Source organism: Propithecus coquereli, unplaced genomic scaffold (assembly GCF_000956105.1).
Source record: "Propithecus coquereli isolate 6110/MARCELLA unplaced genomic scaffold, Pcoq_1.0 Scaffold29, whole genome shotgun sequence".
In the NCBI taxonomy this organism is placed as follows: Eukaryota; Metazoa; Chordata; class Mammalia; order Primates; family Indriidae; genus Propithecus; species Propithecus coquereli.
Window position 1 is genome coordinate 1244460 of NW_012148507.1, and position 16010 is coordinate 1260469.

General features: G+C 39.5%; 1 protein-coding gene across 3 annotated transcripts in view; it reads left to right on the top strand.

Annotated features, from left to right (window-relative positions):
• The window catches only part of ELOVL5 (ELOVL fatty acid elongase 5), a 79470-nt gene that overhangs the window by 46403 nt on the left and 17057 nt on the right, over positions 1-16010 (top strand). For all 3 annotated transcript variants that reach the window (XM_012648596.1, XM_012648597.1, XM_012648598.1), the window contains exons 2-3: positions 2225-2290; positions 5103-5290. In XM_012648596.1, the coding sequence (XP_012504050.1) occupies positions 2233-2290; positions 5103-5290 (246 nt within the window). In that variant the 5' untranslated portion in view covers positions 2225-2232. The remainder of the gene's footprint in view (positions 1-2224; positions 2291-5102; positions 5291-16010) is intronic.

The window sequence follows — 16010 nt, forward strand, 5'->3', positions numbered from 1 at the left end:
ATAGATAAAATATTTCTTACTTAACCATGGAGTCTTTCTAAAGAATTATCTTTAAGAAATATAAAGCTAAACCCATTCTCTTCACCAGAATTTTCTAGAATTTCTGTCTCCTGAAGAAGTTCAGTCTTGTGAAGGAAAATGGGTTAGGACCAGAATGGTCTAGGGATTACAGTACACTAATCACCTCTTAAAGTGGGGGGATACGTTCCAAGACCCCCAGTGAATGACTGAAACTGGATAGTACTAACCCCTAGATATACTTTGTTTTTTCCTGTATATACATACTTATAATAATGTTTGATTTATAAATTAGGCAGGTAAGAGATTAATAGCAATAACTAATAATTAAATAAAACAATTGTGTAAAATAAGGGTTACTTGAACATAAGCACTGCAAGTACTATGGCAGTTGATCTGATAACTGAGAGGGCTACTAAGTAACTAACTGGGAGTGTAGACAACATGGATACACTGGACAAAGGGATGATTCATGTCCCAGGTGAGACAGAGTGGGACAATGAGAAAGTTAAAACTTATGAATTATTTATTTCTGGAATTTTCCATCCGGTATTTTCAGACCACAGTTGACCTCAGGTGATCAAAACCTTGGACAGCAAAACTGTGGATAAGAAGGGCCTGCTGTATGTTAAAAATTTAATTGTTGAATTACAGAAGTGACCTAGTGCCAAGGTTGTATAACTATTGAGAGGCGAAGGTGGCTTAATGGTGGCACATCCATGGGTTTGTGGCAACTGTTGCTTTCTTGGTTTCCAGCCCCAAGTTGAGGGAGTCAGAACCCTCCCTGAGCTCCCTTGGGCAGTCAGGACAGAACCCCGTGAGCTACTGTAAAAGTGTCATTGATGGCTCCTCCTGTCTCTGCCTCGTCTGGGGCTGGATTGGCTTAATTGCAACTACTAGAGCCATTAGATAATTGTATGGTTAAAATAGTTTATCCTGAAATTAGCCAAAGAATACATACATTATGGTGTGGCAAGCCAAGGAAGGGGGAGTATTGCTAAATGAGTAACAGCTTAGTTAATGAAACCAATTTTGCCTTTGCCCCTGGAAGTTGTTATATGGGTGGTCATTTGTAAAAGGGAAATGACCAGGAAAGTTGAAAATGTGTCTCCCAACTTTAATATATTTAATAGAAAATCTGATTAATACACATATGAAAAGATGCTTAGCTACACTCTAAATGTGTATCTTAACTCAAATGGGAATAAAAAGGTGGAGGTAAATCTATAACTACTATCTTTGAGACGGTTTAATAAGTGAAAACAAGCAAGTAATATGTACACTTCTATTGTAACAGTGCTGTTCTGAGGGCTTTTTTACTGTGCCCCCCTCCCCCCAAGAGAATATATTTTGCACCACAGCTTAGTAATCATATAATACTTATAAATATGATAAAACTAAAGTTTTCTGAAACACAATATTCATTCTCAGAGCAAAGCACTCTGATTCTCTATTATGACCAATTTATTGTTTTTTTGAATGCTAAGTTGACTTGATCATCTAATAATGGGTTGCAACCCACAATTGTAAAAACATCCATTTTGCATAATGACCTCTTGTGCTCAAAAGAAGAAAAATCTCTGGAAGTGTACCCAAGAAATAGTACCATTAGGTTGCTTCCAACAGCGAGGCTTAGGGGTTGTGGTTGAGGAAAGTAATGAGATTTTTGCCGCCCTCCCCCCCCTTTTTTCATTTTTAATATTTGGATTTTTTTTACTGTAGACATGAAGTATTGTAAAAATAATGATAAAAGTAACAAGCAGAGGAAACTGTCTTTTCACTGTGGCATTGCATTCCCTGCTGATTCTTCCTGTCTTTGTTGTCTTACCTCAAGTCGCAGTTCTTGCCCAGACAGGATCTTTTCCTGTCTGCCACCTTCAATCCAGTTAGTTCCACTCTTCTCCCCACTGAGATTTCAGCTTCACGGAAAGAATTTTTATGGAACTGAGAAAAAAAGTTCAGAAAACTGGCACTTCATTTATAAAGTGAATTCACGGGATTATGTCTTTCCTTTTGATGTTCAAATTAGAACTAGTGCATAAGTTACTTTTGTGAGCTAAAAAAGAAATTTATTTTAACATGAGGAACTTGACCTTGTCTGTAGCATATTCTTTGAAAAGAATTTGTTCTTGTTCTTTTATGAAAAAACACTGTATAAAAACATTTTCGAGTAGAGATTAATCGATATCTTTTTTTTTCTTAATAGGTTTTAAAATGGAAAATTTTGATGCATCACTTAGTCCCTATTTCAAAGCATTGCTAGGCACCCGAGGTAAGATGGTTTTTGGTTTTGCTTACCTTCTGTGGCGCCACCCCGCTCCCCGGCCCCTTATAGCCACTCATAAATATTGCATGAGGAGATTCGAGAAAATGTGAGCATTTTCTATGATAAGACCAGCACTTTATCCTGGATAACAAATGGTTTGGAGAAGTCCTCTGACAGAGACACAGCTGCTGTGTGTGGCCCTTTACTGACTCTAGCTGGAGCTCAAATTGTGCTGTAAAGCTTGTAGCCTGAGAATACCATAGATTTCACCATTGTCAGTGGTATGTTTTTCTCAATTCTTTTAAGTCTCTAAAAGAAACTGGTTCCTGGCCTGGTGTGGTGGCCACGCCTCTAATCCTAGCACTCTGGGAGGCCGAGGCGGGAGGATCACTCAAGGTTAGGAGTTCGAGACCAGCCTGAGCAAGAGTGATACCCCGTCTCCACTAAAAATAGAAAGAATAGAAAGAAAATTAGCTGGACAACTAAAAATATATAGAAAAAATTAGCCGTGCATGGTGGCACACACCTGTAGTCCCAGCTACTTGGGAGGCTGGGGCAGAAGGATTGCTTGAGCCCAGGAGTTTGAGGTTGCTGTGAGCTAGGCTGATGCCATGGCACTCTAGCCTGGGCAACAGAGTGAGACTGTCTCCAAAAAAAAAGGAAAGAAAGAAACTGGTTCCCAAAACGCACAGTTGCAATAGGAGTTTAACACATTGACTGCCATGTGAGTTGTGTTTAACTCATGCTAGTTTTGAGCCCGGGACCTCATGAAGCACAACCTGAGCAAAATCCTGCAGTTGGTTCTCAAAAATCTTGTTGATGTTCTTATTGTTACAATTAATATTGACAGATTAATTCTAAAAGTGTGGTTCAAATGAATCAAAGTCAATAAATTTGCATGGTTTTGAGAACAAGGAAGTTATTCCTCAGCGTTCTTTACCAGCTGTCTTCCCTCAAAGCTCAGTGGCCACGATTGCTCACATGCGCATGCCCAAACCAGCCACCAGTCAGGGGGTTAGGACCACCATGATTGGCCAGATCCTGAGGATTGGGGGGCTAGCTGCCCTGGAAGCACTTAGCAGTGTGAGAGGATGGATACCTGCCAATTTGGAAAGATGAGATCTGTTACAAAATAAAGCAAGGTGTAAAACAGAGCTTTAAGTAAATGGAAGGAAATGGAAGCTACATGTGCATTTATTGTGTTAGTGATGTATATGTACACACAAAATATGTAACAGTCTAATGTTAGTTGCTAAGTGGGAACTTGTTTTCTCAAAATTGACAGCCAAGGCCCAGAGCTGAGAACAAAAGGTGTTAAGAATCCCCTTGTTAAGGTTCCTGGGGCCAGCCACTTCCTGAAGGACTTCCTCTGCAGAGAATTTCTGCAGAGCTGACAGTAACACCCTCCACCATCCTAGCACAACCAGGTGGGAGGGCATGGAGGGCATCTCCCTGTGAAGCCAAGGAAATCAAGCCATGAGAGAAACACGGGGAAAGTTTATGGTCTCTGCAGGAAAGGAAGACTGGTGTCAGTGGCCCAAGAGGACATATGCCCTATGGAATATATGCTTGTCCTATGAGATCAAGGGGAAAAGTATCAGAGAGAGTAGCAAGATGATCTGACCAGTGGGTCAGAGAAAGAGCATAGACTGTCCCCATTAGCTGTCACTTCTCCAGAGATGCAGGAGGTGAATCCTGCATGTGCCTCTGAGCTCCAGGGTTGGGAGTCTTGGCAGGCAGATAAGATTGAGGAGCTACAGGTTTTGGGGGATCATTATGGCAGGATGGAAAGGGGAACATGCTGCAGAGGCAGCTCCCTGGGGATCGGCCAGAGGATGAAGTTGACTCTTTCAGGGGACAGATAATACCTAGAGGATCTGGCTGCCAGGGAGGTTACTTGCCATCTGAGGAGAGACTGTCAGTTTGCTCCTGGCAGCTACTTCACCTGTTTTCCTCTCCCTCCTCCTACCTGCCCATTAAAGGGGACAGGGCGGGGGAGGTCTCTCCTGCACCAGTAGTTCTTTAAGTCAGTATAGGTTTTCTCTTTCAAGCTACTACTAGTAGCTCCTCACATAGTTCCTTAAATACTGTACCTTAGTCACTTACCTGATTGTTGCTGCTTCACCGTCATGTTTTATTTTTTTAATCATTGTCCTCTCTGCTGTTGACCATTGCAATCATAGCAGATGCTACCTTTCTGATTAGCAGCAGTGTCACTAACCTGGCTAAATGGCACGTTTTTTCTGAGTCTACACATGCTGGGCAGACTCGCTGACACTTGGCTGAAATGGGGGACTTCAGAGTTCACAGACTGCCATTTCTAGGGTTTCATTACCCCATGTGTGATCCAACAAATCTGGTTAATAAATCCAGTTAGTAGAAAACTTAGCTTTCTCCTTATTTTCTTTTGAATTCTTTAGAAAGAATATTTTTATTTTGATTTTACTTAGTAAAAACCATGAATAATACACATTGTTATTCAGAACATTTAACAAGGAGGCTTCACCTTGGTTTTTTTCTTTCTTTCCTTTTTTTTCCCCCAAGATCTTAATTGCTTTTTTCCCCAAGATCTTATTTGCAATTCTAAAATCAGGTAACACTTTGTTCCCTAAAATAGAATGAGTGTTCCCCACCTTGTTTGCTATGTTTTGAAAATTTATGCCTCCTCTTCTGGTTGCTTTGTTGGGGTTAGGAACATTAATACTAGGTGACTTTTATAAAATTGTGGTCAGAGGAAATTTTTTTAACGTTTGAAAAGTTGTGGTTATTTTTGTTTACTTTATTAATCACTAAATATTTTTCTTTTATTCTTTTTCAGATACCAGAGTAAAAGGATGGTTTCTTCTGGACAATTATATACCTACGTTGGTCTGTTCCATCATATATTTACTAATTGTATGGCTGGGACCAAAATACATGAAGAATAGACAGCCGTTCTCTTGCCGGGGAATTTTAGTGGTGTATAACCTTGGACTCACGTTGCTGTCTCTCTATATGTTCTTTGAGGTAGGTCAGAGGTTAACACAGGCTTCCTCTCACTTAAAAGTACTCTTGTTGCTGTCCTAGATTATATTCCTAAATGAGGAAAGGCAGCCACTTGGGATGGGGAGAGAACTGAGTGAGCAAATATGTTGATGCATTTTGAATATGTTTTAAAATCAGTTTTTCAAAGTGTCAGTTGTTTGTACAAATATGCCTTCTAGAATATCTAAAATAGAAGCCTTTGCTATTGATTCTTTTGTTATGTTTCATAGGATACTCAGAATTAAGATATTTTCAAAAATACTCTCATACAAGCAAAATACAGAGTAGAAAATGAACAAAATTTGAAAAACATGTGAGCATTTTACTATTAAGCATTTAATAAGTGCTGCTTTTTTGGACGTGGGGGAGGAAGGAAGTGGGAGGGTGATACTTGGTATGTTTTGTGGCAAGTCATCTGCTCTGTCCTGATCTGATAAATTGTCAAATCTCAATTATTTTTCAAAAGTTAAGTGAGCTCTGCATTTAGGATTCAAATGGTCTGTGTAAGTTCAGACCCAATCATTTCTTTGGTATGACTGGAATATTGAAAATCAGATTTGGTGATCTCAAAAGCAAATGTTGTGGCTTAAATAAAAATGAATGACAAATTAGAATCAACACTTCTGTTCTCCCTACTTTGTAAGGGATAATACTACATACAGCCTTTAAAGCTAAAAGGGAGAGGAAAGCTGCCTTCCGATGGTAAGCACAATTTGTGTGCATTTTTGGGGGAAGGACTACACACTTTTCAGGCTTACTCGAACCTGCTGCTGAGTCCTCTGGGGTAGAGAGTTAAGCCATAAATAAAACAAACATTCAAGCACTCCTCTTTAGGCTTTCTACCTTTTATTACAGCTTTAATTCTCCAAGGAGTAGTAACTAGAAGAGGATGGGGGGGTGGGTGCGGAAAAGAGAAGAAATCAGTATGAATCTTAAAATTAGTGTTTAGAGGAAAAAATGAGTTCTCTCTCAGCCTCAAGCTATGGTGGTGTCTCCCTGGCTGCATGTGGTAGTGTGCACAAATGTGGACGTGCCCAAGTGTATGAGCCAGTGGTTAGCACTGTATTTGATCATCAGAGGTGTTGCATCTGTAGGAGATCTGTGTCATGTTCTCCCACGTGTGTTTCATAAACCAAGGTGTAGATTTTATGACTAGAACGGTAGATGCTACCAGCATTGCTTTTATGCTTGACACTCCAAGAAATGCTTACAACTCCTTTTTTGCTTTTTTCTGTCCTATTCTAGAATGAAGGCAGTTTAATTAGCCTCCAGGATGGAGATTGCAGGACTGGAGGCAGGGGAAGTACTCAGGAGTGACTCCTGGCCCCAGCACTGTGCCCATCTCTCAGTGTTCAAGGGACAAAGCCGCAGCAAGCTGTCAGGTTGTTTTTAGAGTGAGCTGTTTGTGTTTCCATAATTGATGGATGATAGAGTTATTTCTTTAAGAAAACTTTCATAAGAGTTTATTATTATACATAGCAATATTCTAGAGAAAAATATTTAAGATAATTAATTCTTAGAGAAATTAAACATTTGCCTTATGTGTTTTTCAAGCCCTATAGATATAGATATAACTTCATAATTTAACTTCTCTTAAACAGATAATTCCCTGTTAAAGAGGGAAAGAAAATTGCTGTAGAAACTGCTGCTGTGTACATCCAAGTGAATTTGGGGGTTCTGAACACACTGTAATATAAAGTATAGATTTCCCTCTGACAGCTTGGTAAGAATAGTAGAAGACTTTAAGCAGTGTCTAAGCACTGAATATAGAGATTTAAGAGTATACAGAGGACAGTCACATTTCTGACTCACAATTTAAAGTACATACAGGGGTAATAGACAAGGAGGCAATGGTTCCTTAGATTAAATCAGGTTTATAAAAATATATCCAGATCAGATATACCCGAGTTGAAAATAAGCCCCTAGTACTCCAAAGTAGATGATATTTAAATTTGACTTTTGTCTCTTTACCCCTATGTTTACATAAAACCATCAGTAATACAGTTATAATGTGTCCTTTGTCAAGTTTTGAATTTCATTTTAGCTATAGGTTTTTCTTTTTATACGACAGAGCAAAATGAGGATATCATGAAGCCCAGTTGATTGAGCCCCTCATTTTAGAGAAATGTCCCAGGAGTTGGAGCCATTTGCCCGTGATCACACACCTGTGCATGGGCATTATTACTTATCTTTATTTATTACCTTTTTGCTCGTCTACATATTTGGGTCTGTAAAGAATTTTTAAAATAAATAAGCGGTCATTGATATTTTTGTTTATTTAATCCTGTGGCATAAATTCAGAGCTGCCTTGGACAAGTTCTGGATTAATACAAATGAAATTAACTGTCACTCAAAGGAAATAGGGAGAAGTCTTGAAAGAAGGGAGATAAGAAGGAAATGAAAGGGAAGTCACCAAAATGTTAAAGTTACTAGAAGGAAAATAACAAAATCCCAATTTTAAAACTATGAAACCGAGTTTAAAATGTAGACATAATATAGACTTGTTCATAGTTTGTGCATTTGGTAGGAAAAAAATTAGAAGAGGTATCACTCCTAATCATCTCATTAATTAGTGTTTATTTTTAGCAAAAAGGTTATAGATCCCTGATTTGAAGAATATTTGAATAGTAGTGTGTTTTAATTTGAAAGTATAGGACTTCATGGCAAACCTTAGCTTTTTGTTACTAAATTTTGGGGTTGCCCAACATCAGAGTCCACGGTGAAGGTTTAGAAATAAAATTCCAAGTTGCAGAAGAGAAAGAACTTAGTTTGCATTAGTTACTTAGCTTTGTAAAACTGTGCCCTGGTAGCAAACAAAAATCTTACGTGCCTTTCTACCCCTGAGATTCAGGGCATGTTTTGTCTGACTAGAAGCCTGGTTTTTTTTTTTTGTTTTGTTTTTTTCAAATTATCCATGTGTCTTTCTCTTGTCTCCAATCCCCAAATTGAGAACCTCTGCCTGCATGGTGCCAGACTGTCTTTTTATCATTCTTGTTACCTACCAGTGCTGGACCGCGTTTCCCCACCCGTCAGCAAGCGTCAAAGCCACTTTTAACTCCTTTGTTAGAGTATTACAGGTGTTCCGTTTTAGGCAGCTCTGTCCTGATGTGGAACCATTTTAACATGTCTGCTCTGCTCCCACTGTGCCTCTGACCTCTTAAACCCTAGGCAGAGGGGATCTAATTGTGTGGTTGGTTACAGTCCACAAAGGAGAATCCCTGTTGATCCGCCTGTGCCTCACACACTGATCCTTGGACTCAGCAGCAGCTGCAGGGAAGCGGGGTCAGTGTTACGCAGTGCACATGGCTTTGAACGCCGCAGGGACACTGTATAGAAAGAAAGGACTGCTGGCTCCTTTCCTCAGGAGGAAGCAGCTCTCTCTGGCCTTTCTTAGCCTGTCCATCAGGCTCAGCTCTGCTCAGACTCCACCACCACCAGGCTCTTTCATTCTTCAGGGCTTCCACCCCTTAAACTCCCTCTTCCTTTCGGACCTGAGCCTCCCTCTGCCTGGCACTCTCCATCTCACTTTTGAGAACACTGTGCAAGGATCCAGTTCTTCTGTGAAAGTCGAGGAAGTACCAAAGATGAGGACTCAGCTCTAGAGCAGTGATTTTTTTTTTTTCCTCCCAGCCTTTCTGGTCTCCCTGTTGTTACCAAAGAATACGACACATTCCTTTAGATTTAAAATGCTCTCATGATGTGCCCCTTAACATTCCATCCCCCACCTCAGCCCCACTCCCAGATCACTGGCTTACAAGAATGAAAGGGTCTCTTCCCCCTCCTTTCCTTCCCATTGTTACTATGGCTGATTGCTCTTCCACATGTATCCTGAGTATTAGGATAGGAAAAAAGCAAATGCCAGAACCACATTCATTATGTTATTTAGCAATCACGGGTTACAAACAAGATTGTTTTGTGAGTGTATGTGTGTGTTTCTTTCCTTGGGGTTAAAACTATATCTTGTGAATAGTGTGAGAGAATTATTACTCAAATATTCAGAACATTTAAAATGTAATTTTGAAAAAATTTGATAGCCGGATAGATGCATCTGGCTTGGCATAAATCCATACTTATTCTTTTTCCTCCTTTGCAATTTTTATTTTAAATAATAATTTTGGAACTATTTCAAAATATGTAAAGTAAAATCATATAAATGATATCTATTTACCTAACAAATGCTGACATTTTATTGGTTTGATTCTTTGTTTGTTTAAATATGAAAACATTACAAAAATCCATCTGAAGTACAGCCCCTTCCCAGACATGATGTTCTTCTAAAGTTCATGTTTTTTCTCTAGATATATTTTTATACTTTTACAACATATGTATGTACATGTGACAATATATACTGTATTCTGAAAAGCTTTTTAATTTACATGAATAGCATGCTAATTATACTCTTTGAAATACATTTTTTTCCATCAATATATTTTGAGATGAATTCATCTTGAGTCTTATAGATTTTAATTCATTAATTTCAATTGCTTTGTATTATTTCAGTGTTAGAATTTATTATACCATTTTATCCATGTATCCTTGGATAGACAAGTAGGTTGCTATGTAGGTTATTTCCAGTTAACAGTGCTATGTTGAATGCTTTTAGACCTGTCTGCATGTGCACATGCGATAGTTTTTTGCGGCCAAGTTTACACATAGGAATTTAATGACTGAATTTCACAGTCCTCTTGTCTTTTAATGGAGAAATTTAATTCATTTTTATTTAGCATGTTAATTGTTATTTTGTAGTACAGACACACCTTGGAAATATTGCAGATTCTGTTTCAGACCTCCACAATAAAGTAAATATTGCAGTAAAGCAAATCACGTAAATTGTTTTGTTTCTCAGTGCTTATATAAGTAATGTTTACATTATTACTGTAGGCTGTGAAGTATGCAATAGCAGCGTGTCTTAAAAAAATAATGAACATACCTTAATTTTAAAATGCTAACAATCACCTGAGATTTCAGAGAATCGTCATCTTTTTGCTGGTGAAGGGTCTTGCCTCGATGTTGATGGCTGCTGGCTGATAAGGATGGTGGTTGCTGAAGGCTGGGGTGGCTGTGGCAATTTCTTAAAATAAGACAACAACAAAGTTTGCTGCATCAGTTGGCTCATCCTTTCACGAAAGAGTTCTCTGTAGCATGTGATGCTGTTTGATGGCATTTTACCCACAGTAGAACTTCTCAAAATGGAATGAGTCCTCTCAAACCCTGCCACTGCTTTATCAACTAAGTTTTGGAATATTCAAAACCCTTTGTTGTCATTTTGACAATGTTCACAGCATCTTCACAAGGAGTAGATTCTATCTGAAGAAACCACTTTTCTTTGCTCATCCACAGGAAGCAACTCTTCATCTGTTAAAGTTCTATCATGAGTTTACAGCAGTTCAGTCACATCTTCAGGCTCTGCTTTTAACTCTAGTTCTCTTGCTATTTCTGCACATCCACACATCCACATCTTCTACTGAAGTCTTTTTTTTTTGTGAGACAGAGTCTCACTCGTTGCCCTGGCTAGAGTGCCATGGCGTCAGCCTACCTCACAGCAACCTCAAACCGCACCCACTGTCTACTGAAGTCTTGAACCTCAAAATCATCCAAGAATGAACGTATTCCAGGCGGGCACGGTAGCTCACGCCTGTAATCCTAGCACTCTGGGAGGCCGAGGTGGAAGGATTGTTTGAGGTCAGGAGTTTGAGACTAACCTGAGCAAAAGTGGGACCCCATTTCTACCAAAAAGACAAGAAAAAAAACCAGCCGGGCATTGTGGCATGTGCCTGTAGTCCCAGGTACGCTGGAGGCTGAGGCAGGAGGATTGCTTAGAGCCCAGGTTGCAGCCACAGTGGCGCCACTGTACTCTACCCAGGGCAGCAGAGTAAGACTCTGTCTCAACAAAAAGAAACAAGGCAACTGAGCACCCCTCCTCACAATCCCTGACCTTTAAAAAACTTCTCCCAAACTCTTGTTACTGTGAATATTTTGACCTCCTCCCGTGAATCACAAATGTTCTTAATGGCATCTAGAATGGTGAATCCTTTCCAGAAGGTTTTCAATTTACTTTGCCCAGATCCATCAGAGGAATTGCTATGGCAGCTCTATAGCCTTACAAAATGTATTTTATAAAAAATAAGGCTTGGAAATTGAAATTACTTCTTGATCCCTGGGCTGCAGAATGGATGTGTTAGCAGGCATGAAAACAACATTAATCTCCTTTTATATCTCCATCAGAACTCTTCAGCGACCAGGTGCATTATCAATGAGCAGTAATATTTTGAAAGGAATCTTTTTTTCGGAGCAGTAGATCGCAAGAGTGGGCTTAAAATACTTAGTAAACCATGCTGTAAACAGATGTGCTGTCATCCAGCCTTTGTTGTTCCCTGTGTAGAGCACAGACAGAGTAGATTTTGCATAATTCTTAAGGGCCCTACGATTTTTGGAATGGCAAATGAGTGCTGACTTCAGCTTCAAGTCACCAACTGCATTAGCCTTTAACAGGAGAATCAGCCTGTCCTTCAAAGCTTTGAATCCAGGCCTTGACTTCTCTTCTCTTGCTATGAAAGACCTAGGTAGCATCTTTTTCCAATAGAAGGCTGTTTTGTCTCCATTGAAAATCAGTTATTGGCGGGGCGCAGTGGCTCACACCTGTAATTCTAGCACTCTGGGAGGCTGAGGCAGGAGGATTGCTTGAGCTCAGGAGTTCAAGACCAGCCTGAGCAAGAGAGAGACTCTGACTTTACTTAAAATAGAAAAACTTAGCCAGGCGTGGTGGTGCCACCTGTAGTCCCAGCTACTTGAGAGACTGAGGCAGGAGGATTACTTGAGCCCAGGAGTTCGAAGTTGCTGTGAGTTAGGTTGATGCCATGGCACTCTAGCCTGGGCAACAAAGCAAGCCTCTGTCTCCAGGAAAAAAAAAAATCAGTCATTTAGTGTAGCCACCTTCATCAATGATCTTAGCTAGATCTTCTGGATAACTTGCCATAACCATCGGCACCTGCTGCTTTACCTTGCACTCATATGTTGTAGATATGGCTTCTTTTCTTAAACCTCATTAACAAACCAACCTCTGCTACCTTCAGACTTTTCCGAAGCTTCCTCACTTCTCTCAGCCTTTATAGAATTGAAGAGAGTTAGGGCCTTTCTCTGGGTTAGGCTTTGGCTTAAGGAGATGTCATGGCTGATTTGATCTTCTATCCAGACCACTAAAACTTTCTACATATTAGCAATAAGGCTGTTTTGCTTTCTTATCATTCGTGTATTCACTGGAGTAGCACTTTTAACTTCTTTCAAGAACTTTTCCTTTGCATTCACAACTTGGCTAACTTGTTTGGTGCAAGAAGCCTAGCTTTTGGCCTATCTTGGCTTTCCATGTGCCTTCCTCACTAAACGTGTTCATTTCTACCTTTTGATTTAAAATGAGAGACATGAGACTCTTCATTTTCGTTGAACACTTAGAGGCCATTGTAGGGTTATTAACTGGCCTAGTTTCAGTGTTATTGTGTCTCAGGGATTAGGGAGGCTGGAGAGGGAGGGAGAGAGATGGGGAATGGCTAGTTAGTGGAGTAGTCAGAATACCACATATTTATCAGTAAGTTTGCTGTCTTATATGTGCATGGTTTATAGTGCCCCAAACAATTACAATAGCAACATTGAAGATAACTGAACACAAATCACCAATGAAAGACATTATAATCAAAATAAAAAGTTTGAAATATTGCAAGAATTATCAAAATGTGACACAAAAATACAAAATGAGCACATGCTGTTGGAAAAATGATGCCAATAGACTTGCTCAATTCAGGGCTACCACAAACCTCAATTTAAAAAATATATATCTGTGAAGTGCAATAAGACGAGATATGCCTGTCTTTCTGTCACTTTCTTTTTTTTTCTTTAAGAGATAGGGTCTCACTCTGTCACCCAGGCTGGACTGCAATAGTGTGATCATAGCTCACTACAGCCTCGAACACCTGAGCTCAAGTGAGCCTCCTGCCTCAGCCTCCCAAGTAGCTGGGACTACAGGCATGCACCACCACACCCAGCTGATTTTTTAAATTTTTTGTAGAGATGGAGCCTCACTTTGTTGTCCAGGCTGGTCTCAAACTCCTGGCCTCAAGCAGCCCTCCCACCTTGGCCTTTCAAAGTGCTGGGATTACAGGAATGAGCCACTGTGCCTGGCCTATCACCATTTTTGTGTACATGTGTGGTTTTGTTCTGTTTTCTTTGTTCCTGCTGAAGTTGAATTTTTATGTATTTTTTTAACTTTACTGATTTAAAAGTTACTCATTCTTTTATTTGAGTGGTTACCCATGAATTTTTACCATGCACCCTTTATTTTATTTATTTTTTATTTCTTATTTTTATTATTTTATTTTATTTATTTTGAAACAGAGTCTGTTTCAGAGTCTGTTGCCCAGACTAGAATGCAGTGGCGTCATGATAGCTCACTGAAACCTCAAACTCCTGGGCTTAAGTAATCCTCCTGCCTCAGCCTCCTGAGTAGCTGGGACTATAGGTATGTGCTACTACACCTGGCTAATTTTTCTATTTTTTTTGTGGAGAAAGGATCTCTTTCTTGCTCAGGATGGTCTCAGACTCCTGGCCTCAAGCAGTTCTCCCACCTTGGCCTCCCGGAGTGCTAGAATCACAGGCATGAGCCACCATGCCCAGCCAGTGCATCCTTGACTTAATAAAGTCTGAGGTGAATCAGTATTTTATTTCTGTTCTTCTGAACAATTCAAGAACCTTAGAAAATTTCAGCTCTGATCCCCGTCTTCCATATTACTGTTGTTAGGCTTCTACCTTTTTTTAAGGTGCTGAACAATCAGTTACCATTATTGCAGGCAATGCTTACTGGTTTTCTTTGCTCACTATTTATTTATCTCTGTGAAATCCATTCTTTTAGGTTCAATTTTTTTTCTTCTGAAGTAGTTCTTTCTGTGAGGGGCAATCTCTTATTCTCCAATTGAGTGTTTTTATTTGCCTTTACATGTGAATAATATTTTAGCAGGGCTTGGAAGTCTAGATTAACACTTTGAAGGTTTACTCCAGAGAAGCGTACCACAGTCCCACTTTTGTTCATTTGCAGCTAATCTTTTTCTTTCCAGGTACTTAAAAAAATTTTTATTCTTCCAATTCACTCATACTTTCTTCAGTTGTGTCTAATTTGCTATTTCATCCATCTGTTGCATTTTTAGTTTAAATGACTGTGTATCTCTTACTTCTGAAAGTTCACTGCTTATTTTTTTTTCATTCCATAACATGAAAGCATTGGGTTTTTTTCTCCCATAGTAGAGATATATGACAGTGATCTCAGAACTTAACCATTTGGTGCATTGCTTTCTGAAGTAGTCTTTAAAAAGTTTTCTTACATCTGCATTTGTGAGGTCCTGCCTCTGGAATAATTATTAAATCTGTATTAAATTTCTTTACCTCTTAAGACAGAAACAAAAGTTTTTTGATTGCTGTATATAAGCATCCCAAACTAATATTGCTAGGGTCATCTCAGGTAAACGTCTCTTCCTCAAATAAAAGAGATTTTTCAAAGGACTTGAAAGTAAACTGACTTCCTCTTTTCTGAAGAATGTTTTTTTAGGGGGTTAAAAAACCTCACCTTTATGGGTAGGAATTGATGGTGTTAGAGTTTCGTGGGGGTTTTTTGAGACACAGTCTTGCTCTGTCGGCCTGGTGAGAGTGTGGTGGCATCATCATAGCTCACTGCAACCTCAGACTGCTGGGCTCAAGGGATCCTCCTGCCTTAGCCTCGCAGGTAGCTGGGACTATAAGCATGCATTACCACACTGAGCTAAATTTTTTATTTTTGGTAGAGATGGTGTCTCGCTCCTGCCCAGGCTGGTCTTGAACTCCTGAGCTCAAGCGACCATCCTCCTGCCTCGGCCTCCCAGAATGCTGGGATTATAGGCATGGGTCACTGAGCCTAGCCAGTGTTAGTTTTTTGATGTGTTTTGTATAGCATTTCTCTTTGTATGTTTATAGTGGGGGAGCTGGTTCTGCTTTTATTCAGCTTGCTATGTTGCCAGAACCAGAAGTCAGTATTAAAATTTCTTGTGCTTTTTTATTGGAAAGATGAAAAAAAAATTGAACATTCGATAGGCTGGCTGTTCTGTTTGTGCTTTCTAACCTCTATAATTGTGGGGCTGTTAAGCATCTCCCGGGCTCTGGCTTTGAAGGTCCTCTGATGGAACCACATAGCAGTTGCTTTGGAAACATAATATTCTAAACTGTCTTGTTTTCCTTTCCCTTTAGGCTTTCCTAAAATAGCTATGTTATTGTGGGAAAATAGGATTTGGAAAAACACTTGAACGAGCTGGCAATTGATTACTGAATTTTATTTAAAAATTACTTTATTTAGCAAAATACTTTGAAAAAGATGTTTTTGTTCTTTTTCCCATTTAACAGAGGTAGAGAGAATTTGAAATGTCTGATGAGATTAATACTTAAAAGAAAGGCCTGATCATTGCTTAAAATACTTCTCACTCTTAGTTTCCTTGCAACTGAAATTCCTTGCTCACAAAGAAAGTTCTCTCAGAGATTGGAAGGAAACAGTGACTTGCCCCTAGTGTATCTGACACTGCCCTGAGAGAATGCCTCACAGTTGGGAGAATAGAGAGAAGGATGCAGCCCAGACATCCTTCCCTTCATTCCTCACTCCACCCAGGGGAAGGGAAAGGAATGCCTTCTTTAGAGA